This window comes from Epinephelus lanceolatus, chromosome 17 (assembly GCF_041903045.1).
Source record: "Epinephelus lanceolatus isolate andai-2023 chromosome 17, ASM4190304v1, whole genome shotgun sequence".
In the NCBI taxonomy this organism is placed as follows: domain Eukaryota; kingdom Metazoa; phylum Chordata; class Actinopteri; order Perciformes; family Serranidae; genus Epinephelus; species Epinephelus lanceolatus.
Genome location: NC_135750.1, coordinates 18,337,872 through 18,354,469, shown reverse-complemented (window position 1 = coordinate 18,354,469; position 16,598 = coordinate 18,337,872). Strand labels below are relative to the sequence as shown.

The window sequence follows — 16,598 nt, the reverse complement described above, 5'->3', positions numbered from 1 at the left end:
CCAGATCTTTTATAAGAGATTAAGGAAATCCTGAGACGCTTTCAAATTATACTTAAGAGATGGTTGAGTGAACTTGAAGGACTGATTAATTTTGCCAGTCATTAATCTGCAAAGGCTTACACCGCTACGAGACGAGTGTTCTTCTATGAGGAGAACCAGTCTCCCCTGTAAGAAGCAGATTCCTAATTAGCTTCACATAGGATCAGATCATTTAATCTGCAATGTTCCAGGTAACCCCATTTAAATCTGCTGAACTGCACCCTCGGTGCTTTATGAAATCTCCAACTACTGTACATCCAACATGTCATGTCATGGAGGAATGACCACGACAGCTCCTGGTGTGAATCTCTTTGTATCCTACAGGCTGAGTGTTTCTGAATGTAGACTAACTGTATTTTAATACCCCAGAGTTTGATGTACTGCACAAGTCACATTTCCACTCAGGTGTTCAGCACTGGTATGAAGTATGACATGCTAGGCTGCTTATTTGAATATGAAAACGTCAATTAGTTATTGCAGATTTTATCTGGGATGGTTTGCACAGCTAAGTTGTATGAAGGTGAGCAGCCTCCTTAGTTCCAGATGTAGCTGATGTGTACACACAGGTCATTAGGAGACATTGTGTCCTTATTAGTTTTCATTGCAGATGTGAAGCCCGTCTCATTCTGTGACTGGTGCTGTTTAGCTTTAACGAATGAATGAATGATCTTTATTGTTATTATACTAAGTTACAATGAAATTTCACAAGGCTTCTCTCAGTTGCTGAAATAAAATAAAACATAAATGGCAGCATATAAAGACTTGTGCAAGCACAACTTCAAAAATAAAATAAGAGGTACTAGATTAATTTACATATTTACAAAGGTTACTTAAACGTTGAAAATCCAGATGTGTGTCTAACAGGTTATTAATCAATAGATGTTAAATCTCTGTTAATAATAATGTAAAGAATATATATATATATATATATATATATTTATATATATATATATATATAATAATGTAATTCAGCAATGATGGGTCTCCAAAGCCATTTCCTGAGAGGCAGGACATACTGTAGTCACATGAAGTGATTTTTGCTGGTGGGAATTGAAAAATCTGAGCTGCAGCTAATGAGTATGTATTGTTATCGAATAATTGCCAATTGGTTTTCTTGCATAATCGATTTGTTTATAGCTTGTCAGAAAATAGGGAAAAATTCCCATCACAAAAAGGTGACTTCTTTACAACAGGCCAAAACCAAAGATATTCAATGTAGGTTACAATCATAAAGGACCCACAAAACTAGAAAATAATTACATTTCAACAGCTGGACCAGTGTATCTTTAATAATTTTAGATCTAATCCAAACCAAGGCAGTAACTATAATATATACTGGGGGGGGACACATCCCCCTTGGTGTACTCATATGCTAAAAATGGCCGCCCATGTATTGATAAAATATATATATATATATATATATATATATATATAAATGCTATTCTACGACAAGCAGGAATTCAGTGCTGCCTCAAATTTAATCATAATTATAAACATCAAACAAATCACCATTTTTATTACAACTGGTTCTGGTACTGTACTGCAGTTCTGCACGTGGTTTGTCCAAGTAGTGCTGCCATACCCCAGCAGAACACAGCTCATCGGTGTATTCAACTAATATTAATATCTTTATTACATGCATTATACTTGTCAGAAAGCCCACTGAAGTCTGAGTAAAGTGTCAATCATTTATGTGCGTGTGTCATTTATGTAGACAGTTTATTTGTACAATATACTTTATAGCTGTATTTTCTTATGATAAATAATTTAATATAGAAGGAAATACGTTTTTAAAATTAGATTTATTTATTTTTTTTATTTCAGGGGTGGCAGATTTGGATTTGGTCCCCCCATTGTTGACTCCATGGCTACAGCCTTGATCGAAACCTTATGAAACCCTATACCTCACTAGTTACTTCAGAGAGCCTTTATATTTTGGATGCTTTAAATATTTTTTATTTAGTCTATTTTATTTTACTTTTGTGTGTGTGTGTGTTTTAAAATTTTAATGATATTTACATTATTATTATTATTATTATTATTATTATTATTATTATTATATAAGTGTATCTTTAGGCCTAGCAGTAACATTACAGTCTATGGTCCAATTAACGTTGCTATGATTTCGTAGTGATTTAAGGAGATTGTATGAACGTAGCAATGAGTGTATTTCAGAGCGTATTAATTTTCCATTTTAAATACAATAAATGTCTCATGGACCGATAGAGTATATTTTATATTGCCCAAAATGACAGTTTAAACCGCGAAAAGTGACATTATGTTGGAAACTTCCCTAATTACAGCCACACGTGATCACTTTGACAGAAGGGAGCGTCGCATGCGGACTAGCTTTATCCTTCCGCCAGAGACACGAAATAACTCCATTGTTGCGCTTTTTCGTGTTAAAACAATTACACGTGCGAGTTGTTGTTAATCGGTATCTAATATTAATTGTTGAAAGAACATGAGTTAAGGCTGCTTTTGCCGGTTTTAATTACACAGTGGGACTATATGGTGAAGGCGGTGGGATATTTGTTCTAAAATCCCAGCCTGCTCTACCTTCTTTTTTTCCTTCGGTGGAGGCCATGAAGGGAGCCTGAGAGTTCAGCTGGAGCGAGAGGAGCGAGAAAAGAAGATGATTCCCCGGGACGGAACTGTCAAACCAATCTGTGCACATTTCTGATCTTTGTATAGTCCATATACATCTAAGGTGGAGCCTGTCACTTTTTTTCAGATGTGTTCTTGGCAATCAGTCGATGACAATGTTGAATCGTTAGGAGGCTTTTGGATCGAAAAAGGAGGTAGCATTAGCTATTGTTGCTAGCTAGCTGCGCTAGCTAGCTCGTTAGCTAGCGAGCTAGCTACGTCTGAGTGACTGGATGCGGGTTTCGGGAACCGGTGAGTTCTCTATCCTCTCGCTGTCAATCGCGGCGGCTGCGATTGAGCCATCGCTTTGGACCGTGTCAGGCATCTAAAGGACAACTGCATGTATTTTAATCGGGGGAATTTGCAAGACGAATTGCAGGATTGGGAAAGTCGGGCCTGCACGGAGGAGCAGAGCAAGGCCCGTCTTTATGATCCAGAGGAAGCCTTTCTAATCCTTCCGACAGCCTCTGCTAGCTCTGCTGGCTAGCACGTCTCTGTGAGGACCTGCAAAATTCAGAGAGCAGCCAGCGACCGGGAGCAGACCCACTGACTGCGACATATACGACCAGACAGCTAATACTAGAAAAACCTGTTTTCATAATTAACCCCATATAGACTCCTGTCATGCTACAATGGCTTCGCTTTTAAAAGAAATGGTCAGCCGGAACAAAAGGAGATATCAAGAAGATGGGTTCGACCTGGACTTAACATGTATCCTTCCCTGTGTTCCCTATTCCCACAGCAGCCGGGACACGAACCAGTAATGTGTGCTAGTTGCTTTGAGTGGTTTAACTGGAAGCAGAATGTCAGTGGAGTAACGTGAGGGTTAGCTTCCCTGCTACTTAGCTAGCTGGCTAGTTGGTCAGACAGCGCAGCTTTGCTGTCACCCAGCATGTTTGAAAGATGGTGGATCTGTCAAACCAGCACGCATAAATGTCACAGTCATATTAGAGCTGGAAAAACCCTGCTCAGCTGCACATATATGTGTGTTTGAAGAAATGACAGGGCATGTAAGCTGCATACCAGGCACCCAGCGGTGGACCTAGCTGGAGGTTGTGAAATTGTTAGTGGCATTAAGTCAGGGTTTTATTTTTATCAGTAGGTGTTTGAAGCCAGGTAGATGATGTCTGCTATCATCTCTAAATGTCTTCCTAATTAATATTTTTCATGGTTATACATCAGGGTGGAATATGTGTATGATCACTACATGCTAGGTTTCTGATTTATGATGCAAATAGCTGTAAACGCTGTAACATCCCTGATGTAGGCTCAGCCTCACCTTGCCTCACCTCACCTGTGTGTCCTCTGTGGGTGAGTATTCATTGATGGATCTCAGCAAGTCTTTGCAAATCTAATTAACATTTTCCTTCCCCTTTATGGAGAGACAATCATTTCCAGCTTTAAGAATTGCTATTTCAGGCCCCTCTGCAGGACTCATTTCTCATCTATTGCCACTGATAATAGTTGACCTGGTTCCCTAGTGCAGTATCTCTGGCACTGAAGTTGGTGCTTGTACTTTTTTTTTTGGCTGGTGACAAACTGGAGAGTAGACACTGATGTGGTTCACAGTGAATGCAGAATCTAATGTGTGACAGTAACAAGAGTGGGTCATAGTTATAGCTAGATGTACACTTGAGTGTGTATCAGGATTTCAAGCTACCTTTTTGGCCTTTTGCGCCCTGGGTTTGATATTTCTGTTTTCAGTGTAACAAGTAATCAATAGACGGGTCAGTTGACACGACAAATGTGCAGCAATTTTAACAGCTCTTGGTATTTTTTGTGCAAAAAATCCCAGCTTCATAATTCCTTTTTAGTCTTGTGTGAGAGTATATTGGATATCTTTGTGTGTTTGACTATGGGATAGACAGAAATGTGAAGATGTCAGCTTGGGCTCTGGGACACTGTGATGCTATGTTATAAACCAAGCAACTAATCAAGAAAAGTTGATATATCAATAGTAGATATAAAAGTAGATTTATCAATAATGAAGATTTTTCCAAGTTGCAGCCTTGTCTGGATCCATACAGCATGTAAAAAATGGATGATTTGCTCTGGTTATCATCAGTATTGTTGCACTATGTAGATAATGTCGCTGAGTAGCTTTTTCCTTTAGTAGAAAAATGTAAATGTAAAGCTCAGTGCTAGTTACCTTGACTCAGTACTACATATTGAACTGAAGTGTCAGCTGGGATGTACGTGTGGCTGCAGACACCAAAGCCTTCGCATCACCAGTATTTGATCAGTTTCTCACCTGGTTTTCTAATGTGGTGAAGCTTGTGGCAGGACTTGTGCCTCTAGAGCTTTGTGCAGGTGTGACGGGGGCACGCCACTCAAAAGTAGCATCTCTCTTCGGCTTGAAGTCTCCTCTTGTTCAGATGTGGGCCCTTTCTAACCATCCTTTTATCATTTTTGGCATGGCGTCTAAAAACAATATGGGCTGTCTGCAGTTATGTAATGCAGTATCACAGTTCTGGGAATTGCCCTTAAAATAGAGTTGCCAGTGATCTTGTATCAGCGTTGTTGTCTGAGTGCTCTCTCCCTCTCTTACCCTCTCAACCCACCACCTCTCCTTTGCTCTTTTTCTTTACTACTCCCACTCTAATTCTCCCTCCCTCTGCTTGCCCCCTTTCCTCTGCTCTCCTCCTTTCCTGTCCTCCCCACCCCCCTCCTCACTCGGCGCTCGCCGGTTCCCACTCTCCCTTTCCCCCCCTCTCCCTCTTTGCTCTCAGTTGTGGATTTGGCGTATGCATAGAGTCGAGGCAGGGCTGGCTTTAAAGAAAAGGCGTGCCTGAAACGGCAGATTTTCTTTCTTTTTTTTCCTCCTACTTGGAGCTTCCGTCGGGGGTCCCGTATGTGCGTTTCCTCCCAGCTGCAGAGACCAAGCCCCCCATGCCCTGGGTTGAGGCTCTCCTGGGAGCTCTGGAGCTTTTTAAAAACACTTAGAATAGACTGACTGCGATTACTTTGCCAGTAGGTCCGAGGGTTAGCATAGCCCATCACATAGCGTAGAAAAGCTGTATTTGGCTCCTAATTAGGTCTTTGAGGCATTAATAGACGGGATTATGGCACAGTATGTACAGATAGGCTTCTCTGTTGTGTGCTACGGGGAAGAAGTTTGGCAGTATGCAAATAATACCATAGATTTGCTATTGGGCTTGTTGAATTCATGCATCAAGGCCTGTGTTGAGCATACATCAGTTGCATACAGCTACGTTAGGGCACATAATGAATTCCTCTTAGAGGGATTTATTGAAGATTGTCATTTGTTATTTTTTGTCTTACTAAAAATGTTTGAAATTGCTTTAATCTCTGGGTATGTGTCTACTTGTTCTAGATTCCAGCATTTTTTTTATATTAGCAGGTCTGCTGATTGCACAGTGAGCCGAGTGTACCATGAAAAAGGCAGTTTTTGTGTGTTTTTGCATGTGCAGGTATTTGTGTGTGTGCACACCAGCTAAGCCAGGGTTGTCAGATGCCTGTGTCAAATTTTTCTGACCAGTTAAAAAGTGCTTTGAGTCTGGAAAAATAAGTCCTGCTCAAAATGAAACAGACACATCCAATTAGAAATATTCAGCTTTTCTATTTTTGACACCATGGCACAGGAAGTGTAAGAAAAGGTTGCCCTTTAGTCAGTGGTTAAAGTGTGAAATCTCACAGCTTATGGCGACAAGCAGACTTCAGTTACAGGTAGGCGTTGCAGCTGAGCCTCAAAGACATGCGTGCCAACTCAATTATTCTTTTCCCCGCAACATGACGCTGATGTGTGCCTTTAAGATTGTATGTATGTCTGCATGTAATTGGCCGCGACGTTTTCCATCACTATGCTGCGTGGAAACACGGAGCCCCGGTCAATGATGTAAGGTGACTTTAAAGGCAGACAGGTGTAGCAGGAGCAAGGTGGTGCAACCAGAAGTGAAACTTGTAGTGGAATCTGGTGTGCGTGGTTTATTAATTGTTGCTTTCCGTTTGTGTCCTGTCCATCGCTGCGTATCACAGAAACCACCCACTGTGGCTTGTGTAACATGTACGTGACAAGACAAATGCTTTTTTTTTTTTGTTTATTTTTTTTCCTACATGTTCGTCTTCATGTTGCCTGCGTTCGATCTCATATATATATTCAAATTTCTTCAGTCAAGCTCGAAACAGAGATAAGCCGAACATTTGCGATCATCCCAATATAACTTTGGGCTCTAAAAATAAATGCAGGTCAGGGAGCGGAGACTCTCCTCGTGCACCCACATGTGGGCCTGGCTCGTGCAGGAGCGCTGTTACTCCCGTCCTCTCTGCCTGCTTCTCACTGTCAAGGCCATCTGTCACAACATACACACACACACACACACACACACACTGATCAGTGCCCCTCGTCTGTGCTCCCATCTATCCATAACTACAATGACACCCTCATATTGACATTGGCTGAAACTTTTTAACGCTCTGCTGCACGGCTCTGCATTCTTGTAATTGTGCTCTAATGGCGAATTCTTCATAGATTGTAACTTCTTTTAAATAAAGAAATACATTTCTTTTTTTGTTGCGCAGCTGCTGAAAGCATAGGCAGACCTACTTATACTTGATGTTAAAGATTTGGTGCTGGGCGCTTTGATGAAGCCGCCTTCATGCCTACTTTTCTGAAAGGGCTTGATTTCCACAGTCATGCACAATGTACATTTCCTTGACCCCCGCCTGAACAGATATCTACCCAAACATCATTGCTATGGGCTTTCCAGCAGAGAGACTCGAAGGCGTGTACAGAAACAATATAGACGATGTAGTACGGTGAGTTGTTATGTGGTGATAGAAAAAGGGAATGTAAGAAAAGCATTTTTATTAGAGAATATTTGTTCATTTTGCTCTGGCAGCTGATTTCATAATATCTTCTCTCCTGCAAACAGGTTTTTGGATTCAAAGCATAAAAACCATTACAAAATCTACAACCTGTAAGTGTTCCACATTCTGTTCGCACCTGAACTGCTGCTTTGTCCGCTTAATAACTTCCTCTGTGTGTTCGCTAACTGGATTTTGTTCTTCCCGTTTTCAGCTGCGCCGAAAGACACTACGATGCTGCCAAATTTAACTGCAGAGGTAGGCTGCTTTAGATGCTCTCCCCTCCTTTAAGAGAAAAGTCTGACCTAAAAGCCTGATGACACACAAGGTCGATAAAATCCCACAAAATGTCTGCCGATGTCTTCCTCCCTGTCTTGTCTCCTCTGACCCGTCTGCTCTGTGTCCACATCTCTGTTCCTCTCTGGTTACAACTTTGCGTGGGCCTGCATCCCGTCACGCATCAGTTGCACAGTACCCCTTCGAAGACCACAACCCTCCTCAGCTGGAGCTAATTAAGCCGTTTTGTGAAGACCTGGACCAGTGGCTCAGCGAGGATGACAATCACGTGGCGGCCATCCACTGTAAGGCTGGGAAGGGCCGGACCGGAGTCATGATCTGCGCCTATCTCCTCCATCGCGGCAAATTCCTGGAGGCCCAAGAAGCGCTTGACTTTTACGGAGAAGTCAGGACAAGGGACAAGAAGGTGAGGTCTTGGTTTGAGAGGAAGTGTCTCATACGTATTGTTGCAAATAGGGCTGAAACTAATGATTAATTATTCATCAGTGTGCAGATTATTTCCTGTTTTGTCCAGTTAATGTCAGAAAATTGTAAAAAAAATATCTGATCTATGTGATGCATAGCAGAAAATAGTAAGAAAATCCTCCACTTTAAGGAGCTGGTCCCAGAAATATTTGGCATTATTGCTTGAAAAGTGACTCAAATGATTATCAAGATAGTTGAGTCATTTTTAGTAACACAGGAAACAGAACATCACTTTGCATGCTCAAGATCTCTGAACACTGTTGCTGTTTGTTGTTGCAGGGAGTAACGATCCCGAGCCAACGCCGCTACGTCTACTACTACAGCTACCTACTGAAGAACCAGCTAGAGTACAAGCCGGTGGCGCTCCTCTTCCACAAAATGGTGTTCGAGACTCTCCCTATGTTCAGCGGGGGCACCTGCAGTGAGTCACGCTCATGTTCAACTTTAACTCCAAACTAGGGCGTAGGCATGCTCACCACTGTTCAAACGGAACGAGAGCCTTGGATGTGTTGTGCACTGTAGGGCTCACCCACGCTGCTGCAGTTTAGCACCAGAGAACAGAGCAGGTCATCTGTGGTAGAGTTGAGTCGTCCTGCGCTGGGTTTTTTTTTTTTTTTTTTTTTTTAAATCAAGTGTGGCTGAATTCAGCTGCGGTATTTTTGGACCTTTTGACTAACAAGGGCAGCTTCTTATTGATTAAGTCCTCTCCTCGCTGCTGACAATGAGGCCAGCGCATTCTCGGGCCACTTTACATCAGACTTTCAATCAGATCCTCCTTTGTCTGTCATAATGAAATTTTCAGATGTTATTAGGATCATAGGATGTCTTTTTCTCTGGCTTCTCCCGCTAAAGAAAAGCACATGGAAACAGAAATTGATTTCTGATAATCTCACCCTCTCAAAATCCTCCGAACTCTTGCTAAGTTGTGCATTTTAGCCATTTTTCTAGCTTCCTCATAAGACTTTATAGGCTTTTATAGGAGTCAGGTTCTGCTTTCATATGTTCATTTTCTGCTGTGTAATACTTTTCTGCACACAGCATTCAGAGGAATTAACAACATGCACTGTTTAAACAGAGCAGGGCACTTACAGCCTTGCACAGGGGACGTAAATGTGCACACACACCGGACAGTACAGTGTAACTTTATGTGCTTTACTTGCACACAACCAGGAAATAACGTCAAGTCTGTGAAAAAATTCAATATTTTTTGCAGTGATTTCATGTCTACATACAGTAACACAGCGTTCAAGTGTTCATAAGTCACTGTAGTTAGTTTCAGTTGCTCCGTCGTGAGTATTTACATATCACTGCATGTTTGTTCAGAGCTTGAGTGGTATGACTTTGTTGTAAAATGGTACGTATGCAAACAGTGGCACTTGTTGTCTCCTGCGCTCAGTGGCAGAGTGACACATACACGTAGCAGTCGGACTCGGAGCACGCTTGGTTTTAAAGGTGTGCTGATTTTCCACATCGGCAGATTTATTCAACTTAATATTTCCCCGCGGAGACATTTGTCAGACCTTGGGTACAGTTTCTGAGCAGATAATGAAAGTATTTTTATTGTGCATGTCCATGCTGTGTGTTTTACTGTCAGATGGGTTTAATAGTTCTCACATTATCTCAAATAATCCTGTTTTTCTTCCTCAAAATGTGTCTTAAGTAGCTCAATGTTGTGCCTGTCTTGTATCCTAATTTTGCAGTTTTTAACTGTCAGTCAGAAAAATCTCTCCTCCTTTAATTCTCTTGCTTTTTCACCCTTAACACCTGACCGCACTGAAAACCCCCTGAACTGTATTGATCCTTCTCTTTCCTCCTAACACTCCCTTGAAAAAGGCCCTATTCTGAGTTTGACGTCTCAATACATGTACACACATCACCCTTTTCTAGCCTCAGGTTTTCAGCTCAACACAGCCGTAAAAGAAGAGACGCTAGTTTGATAAAGCTGTCACAAATAACTCCACACCACACGTTTCTCTTTTAAGCACACCCAAGACAACTGATTTTTTTTTTTTTGTGGTCATCAGCAAGTTCCCCCTTTTCCTCCTTCCCCTTTGTGTATCTCACATCACACCAGGTCAAACATTTTAGGAAGCACATCTTTACTTTAAAGCTTCTGTATGTTTGTTTGTTAAAGAAAAAGGAAAAGCTATGAAGATGCAAAATATCTGTAAATATTTGTGCAGAGCTCTTGTGTTTGTGCCTGCTGTGCTGTCAAGCCCCTGACGGGCCAGCCATGTCCTGTTTGTGATAATCTCCTTCTTTCTCTCTAAGGGGACAGTACCGTTAAAAACAGGAGCGAGCCGACCCCTCAGGGCTTCAAGAAAGGGAATTGGCATTGGGGTAAATGAGCCTTTCATCCATTATTATCATTTCAGTCATTTGCTTTTATATGGCCCCAGAGATCCACCAGGCAGGAGCAGCAGTCAGAGGTAGACATGTTGCCTAGCAGGATAGGACTAGTTTATAGGCAAGTCATTGCCAACACCACTCCCACCCTGAAGGAAGGGTTAAACTCATGTATTTGCAACGTGTTGCGCTGGTCCAAGACCAAACCGTGACTGTCTATCAGAATAGGGTCGTATGCCTCTGGTTCTGGGTCTCTTTGGGTGTTTTATTTTGTGATCTTTCCCTTTCCCCTCTTTAATTTTAATATAATGTTTTCCACTTATATTCAGAGGGGTGAGGTGGTGGTGTGGTGTGCTGTGCTGTTTGCCTTTTGTCAAACTCATGTAATAACACTGGCAACCTGTCTTGCTCTCTTGATTCACTCCCTGCTCCTCCTGTCACTCACTCACTCTTCTTCTTTTGTTTTTTTTTTCCTGTCTCTTCTCCTCCTCCTCCTCCTCACACGTCTCACAATCTTGCTCCCCTCCGGTGCAACGTTGACTCTTATTTTGCAGACCCCCAGTTTGTGGTGTACCAGCTGAAAGTGAAGATTCACACGTCGAACCCCGCTCACACGCGGCGCGAAGACAAGCACATGTTTTTTGAATTCCCCCAGCCGCTGCCAGTTTGTGGAGACATCAAAGTGGAGTTCTTCCATAAACAGAATAAGATGATGAAGAAGGTCAGTCGTGTTGGTGTTTGTGTGTTCAGGGGCTTTCATTGTTGCTTAAAGGGGTCCTATTATACTTTTCTTTATTTTCTGTGATATATATAATGTTATAATATCAGATGTTCATATTATATGTGCTAAAGTTTAAAATAATGAGGTAAAAGTAAATCTTATTTTGACGCAAATATGTAAAATGACAAGCGGCTTCAGTGGTTCAGCATTTCCATATTTTGACGTGATGAATGACATGTTAGGGCACGTTAATCGCAGTATGCGTGACTGCATGTAAACAGAATATAGTCTTTATTTTCATTAGACATTTAAACAGCTTGGTAGGAATATTGGGTGGCATGGTGGTGCAGTGGTTAGCATTGTTGCCTCACAGCAAGAGGGTTCCTGTTTCGAACCTCAGGGTGGGGAAGCCCTTCTGTGCGGAGTTTGCATGTTCTCCCCGTGTCAGCACTTCCTCCCACAGTCCAAAGACATGCAGGTTAATTGGTGACTCTAAATTGGTTGTATGTGTGAATGTGAGTGTGAATGGTTGTCTGTCTCTGTGTCAGCCCTGTGATAGTCTGGTGACCTGTCCAGGGTGTACCCTGTCTCTCGGCCAGTGTCAGCTGGGATAAGCTCCAGCCCCCATGAGCCCCAACAGGATAAGCAGTTACAGAAAATGAACGAGTGGGAATATTGTCTTTTTCGGAACAAGGGCAAAAAACGGAATATTTTGTACATGTCCATGCTACATGTAGCTACATGCTAACGTCATCGAAGCATGTAATCTTGGTTGCTGATGTTGTTAATTTCCCCCAGTTTCGGATCATATTCCAGCTGTTAAATGTCTAGTTCTGAAGATTTTGATGTAGGAGCTTTCATTGGTGATTTTTCATGGTAGAAAGTGCGGCTATACTCCATTACAGTCAATCTCTCAGGTGCAATGACTGTACAGGCGTCATGAGTGTGGATGTGGAAGATCTGTAAACGCTGACCAATCAGAGCAGACTGGGCTTTTTCTTGAGGAGGGCTTAAAGAGACAGACACTAAAACAGAGTTTCAGATAGACGGTGAATACACGTGTTCCAGCACAGACTGTGTGAGGAAAATAAAGTGTTTTTGAACATGTAAGCATGTAAACATGTTCTAGTAGAAACTCAAAATACAAGTAAGAGCCTAAAAATGAGCATAATAGGTCCCCTTTGATTTGACATGTTTCTGTCAGTCATTAAGAATTTATTTTAGCTGTTGATTGTCATGACGTCTGCGAGGTCAAAGAACAATAAGTAGGCTTTTTACTGAGCATTTTCTCACCTAGCTGGGTGCCAACAATTATGCTTTTTTTAAAGGACAAGGCTGGTAACTTTTTCTTGTCTTTTTCTTTTTGAACAAATATCATGAAGTACCATATGAGAAACCATAAGTATAGTATTTATTTACTTGCAAAAGCCTGACAAAAGCTTTTTGCTCCGTCCCACAGATGTCTTTTGTTGTCTAAAAATGATTAAAAACACACTGATTAGCCACACTGTTGCACTGCTTTACATGTTCCTTTATTAGCATGAGCAGGACACTAGTGTTTCTTGAGTTCGTCTGCCCTGCAGTCATCAATACTAATGCAACAAATGTATGGTTCATAATAGGCTCTGACAAATGCTTTATTTACTCATGTTTTAGTGCTAAAAACGACAGTGGCTAAAAGCTCATAAACTAAGTTGAACTAATTGTGAGCAGTTTTTAAGGATTCAGCAGAAACAAATGGGCTCATCGCTGAGTGTCACAGACATGTTAGGGAAGTTTGAAAGTGTTGAGAGATGGACTAACCCATTTGACTTAGTTTTTAATTGAGATTTGTTGACAACAAGAAAAATATAGAATGACGCAGCTGTGAAAAGCTTCTTTTGAATTCTCTGTTTTGCCCAATTTCTCATCACATCTCTTCTCTCATCGCCTCTTGCCCTCTAGGACAAAATGTTTCACTTCTGGGTGAACACCTTCTTCATCCCTGGACCAGAGGAGAGCGGGGACAAGATGGAGAACGGGGCAGTGAACAATGCAGACAGCCAGCAGGGGGTACCGGCACCGGGCCAGGGCCAGCCGCAGAGCGCCGAGTGCAGGGACAGCTGCAGGGAAAGCGGCAGGGAAAGCGACCGGGACAGGGACTACCTCATCCTGACGCTCACTAAGAACGACTTGGACAAGGCCAACAAAGACAAAGCTAACCGCTACTTCTCGCCAAACTTCAAGGTAAGGATTTAATTTGGATATTAGCTGGTTAAAGGATTAACTGTCTGTAAAAGCCGTTTGTGCGATGTGAAAATGTGACAACTTTTTACACTGGGTACGGTGTGAAATATCTGCATTGCTGTGCCATTTTTGTCCTAAATAAATAAATGGCTTATTGTGAGAAGAGAACATGATTTCCTCCTAAATGGGGCCCACAAAAACAGATCCATACAGAGATGGGCTAGCATTAGTCACACAGTACACAAACTAGTCAGCCACAAATTTGAGGCTAATGTGAGCTGTTGTGGCTAGCCTTGTTTTGTGACCAGCACGTAAAGCTAGCAAATGCATATTAGCTACATTGCTTTCTTGATTGTGTCCCAGCTGCTGGGCGAACTCAAGCCATTTATGGTGCTTTATTTGGTTGTTGCTTTTCGTGGTACAATATTGGGCGTTCAGAAACCAAATTGATAAGATGTTGTCCCATTTCAGCAGAAAGGGCTTTGACCTGGAGATGTGACATCAGTTGGAACAAAGGGTTTCATTGGTCAAACATACATTGATCATTGTGGGTGAAGTGAATGACATTGAGCACTGTTACATTGTTCTGCTGGGGAATCCTTGGTCTAGGCATTCATGTGGACGCCCCTTGGCTCTCTCCACCCAAATACTGCTGCAGACCATGGCAATGACACTTCCTGATGGCAGTGACCTTGCCACACTGCTCAGGAACGGCCCAAGGAACATGACAAAGAGCTCAAAGCATTGACCTGGCCTCCAAAGTAGACCAGTCCCAATCTGATTGAGCATTTGTGGGATGTGCTTGTAACCTAGAGGTACCCCTGATTCATGGTAGGGCCATGGTGGACACAGTACCTCTGGGGTGTGCTGTGGTGTCCACAAGGGCGTTGGCGGCAGATCGTTTGAGTCCTGTGGGTTGTCTGGTGGGCTACCAACATGTCCCACAGAAGCTTAGTTGGATTGGCCAGTGCCTTTTAGGTTCTACATAGCGTTCCTCAGGCCATTCCTGAGCAGTTTGTGGGGTGTGGCATGTCGCGATCGGGGAGGGCTGTTGCCATGAGAGGGTCAAGTGGCATCCTCCTGAATGCCAGGACCCAAGGTTTCTCAGCAGAACACTGTATTGTAAGGAGATGATCAGTGTTAATGACTTCACATGTCAGTGGTTTTAATCTTTTGGCTGATTGGTGTATAAATACACAAGCTGAAATCCGTTCAATTCGAGGTCTGTCCAAGTATTTTTACCCCGCACGAATGTTCTTTTTTATACATTTTCGTGCAAATGTTTCAGATAAAAATCCGTGCTTGATGTGAAACAGCTTGTAGTCTGTCAAATTAGTCATTATAGTTGTTGTTTATATTACCTCATTTCACAGACTGAAGTTAGTCTCCTTTTAATTTGCAGGTGAAGTTGTATTTTACGAAAACCGTGGAGGAGCCTTCGAATTCTGAGGCAAGCACTTCAACATCCGTCACCCCGGACGTTAGCGACAATGAGCCAGACCATTATCGATACTCTGACACCACTGACTCTGATCCGGAAAATGAACCTTTTGATGAAGAGCAGCACACGCAAATCACAAAAGTGTGAACTCTTTTTAAACAGGAAAAGAAGAAATTATACACCAGAAAAAAAGGAGAAAACTTGAATATAAACTCAAAAGAAGAACCTTTGTCCCTTCCCTCCCCCAGACGGCAATAGAATATCATCATGTCAAATGCCAATTTTAGGGAAAAAAAGATAAATATCCTGACCAATATATTGATTTTTTATTTTTCTTTTTTTCTTTGGCACGGCCATGTACCATGTGCGAGGTATTGACACTGTTGCCCCATGGGAAAAGGTGCTGTAGCTATAAAAATGTGTTTATATATATCTATATACATACGTATATGTATATACATATATACATGCATAATAAACAAACTTTTTTTGTGTCAAAGACAATGGAAAGACTACCACAATCAGGAGACGGGAGTTGAAGTGTGGGAGAAGTTAGAATGATATACTAGGACTATGCTGCTCCTTCTCCTGTCTAAACCAAGGCCAGTGCTGCAGTCACTTTGTTTCACTCCCTCTCTTCTCCTCCTCCTCCCCTCCTTCTCCTCTCATCTTTTACTCTCCCTCCCCTCCATCCTATCCTCCTTCCTATCCTCCTTTACTGTGAATGCTTCTTGTGCTCTTTGCAGGCTGTCTCACGTGACTTTTGGTCTTTGTGCAGTGCAAACTGCATGCGGGCAGTGGGTTTGGGGTGGGCGGGGTTATGAAGAGGCTGTGATGATGTCTAAAGCATTGCCATTCCTGTTCCCACTGTGTATACGTTAAATTATGCAGAACAAGGCATCCCATGTAATTGTTAATGTTTTTTTTTATCCTAAGATAATAAAAATATAATACACAAAACAGCAGGGAGACAAGTGTTTGCAATAATGTCAACACTACATTTAAAGGACAATGGTGATTTGCATGTATTGGAATTGGCGTCCATCCCTAATAAATGTATGCAATGTTGTCTTTTCTTAAAGAAACCAGCTTTGAGATGTGTCTTCTGCATGGGGTTCCCCTGTGCTTTGAGTCATGCCCAGAAAATTACATCAGAGGTTTATGTAATATTCTCCCTTTTGCTGTTTGCGCTTAATCAAAGTCATGCAGAATGAAAATGAATTTTGCAATATGCTCTTGTCATCAAACAATAAGGCCAATGCAGACTTTAACCCACCATTGTTGCCAACTGAGGTCTTGATTTTAAAGGAACAGTGTGTAAGATTTAGGGGGATTTAGTGGCTTCTAGCGATGAGGATTGCAACCAGTTGAAACGTCTCCTGGTTGGAATTCCTTTAGTGTTCTTTGTTCAGGAGGTTTCTACCAGGAGCCGAATTATCCGAAGGGGTCTCCTCCTCTCAAAAACAGACTGACCCGGTGATTAAAACTGTCAAAAACACTAAGTAAAGCAGTTTTATGTTACAAATAGGTGTTTTTCTGACACTGTACGGCATTCCGCCGACAGGATGCTCGCCCAGCGTTCTCACCTTTTTT

At 42.0% G+C, this 16,598-nt stretch overlaps 1 protein-coding gene across 2 annotated transcripts; it reads left to right on the top strand.

The window, feature by feature from the left end:
- Window positions 1–2,598: 2,598 nt before the first annotated feature.
- On the top strand, window positions 2,599–15,638 carry LOC117248395 (phosphatidylinositol 3,4,5-trisphosphate 3-phosphatase and dual-specificity protein phosphatase PTEN). Of its 2 annotated transcripts, XM_033613451.2 has the most exons (10): window positions 2,599–3,396; window positions 7,377–7,461; window positions 7,578–7,622; window positions 7,724–7,767; window positions 7,974–8,212; window positions 8,551–8,692; window positions 10,543–10,611; window positions 11,172–11,338; window positions 13,283–13,564; window positions 14,967–15,638. In XM_033613451.2, exons 1-10 carry the CDS (start codon window positions 3,318–3,320, stop codon window positions 15,150–15,152), a joined length of 1,338 nt encoding a protein of 445 aa, XP_033469342.2. In that variant the 5' UTR covers window positions 2,599–3,317; the 3' UTR covers window positions 15,153–15,638. The 2 variants fall into 2 exon arrangements, with proteins under 2 accessions (XP_033469342.2, XP_033469343.2); XM_033613452.2 differs by lacking the exon at window positions 10,543–10,611 and having other exon boundaries at window positions 2,600–3,396.
- Window positions 15,639–16,598: the final 960 nt, after the last annotated feature.

Bases quoted from the DNA above. Each gene is read 5' to 3' on its own strand.
- LOC117248395 (XM_033613451.2), top strand. From the start codon at position 3,318: ATGGCTTCGCTTTTAAAAGAAATGGTCAGCCGGAACAAAAGGAGATAT. The intron at 8,693-10,542 runs GTGAGTCACGCT...TTTCTCTCTAAG, and splicing joins GTTCAGCGGGGGCACCTGCA to GGGACAGTACCGTTAAAAAC. The intron at 10,612-11,171 runs GTAAATGAGCCT...CTTATTTTGCAG, and splicing joins GAAAGGGAATTGGCATTGGG to ACCCCCAGTTTGTGGTGTAC.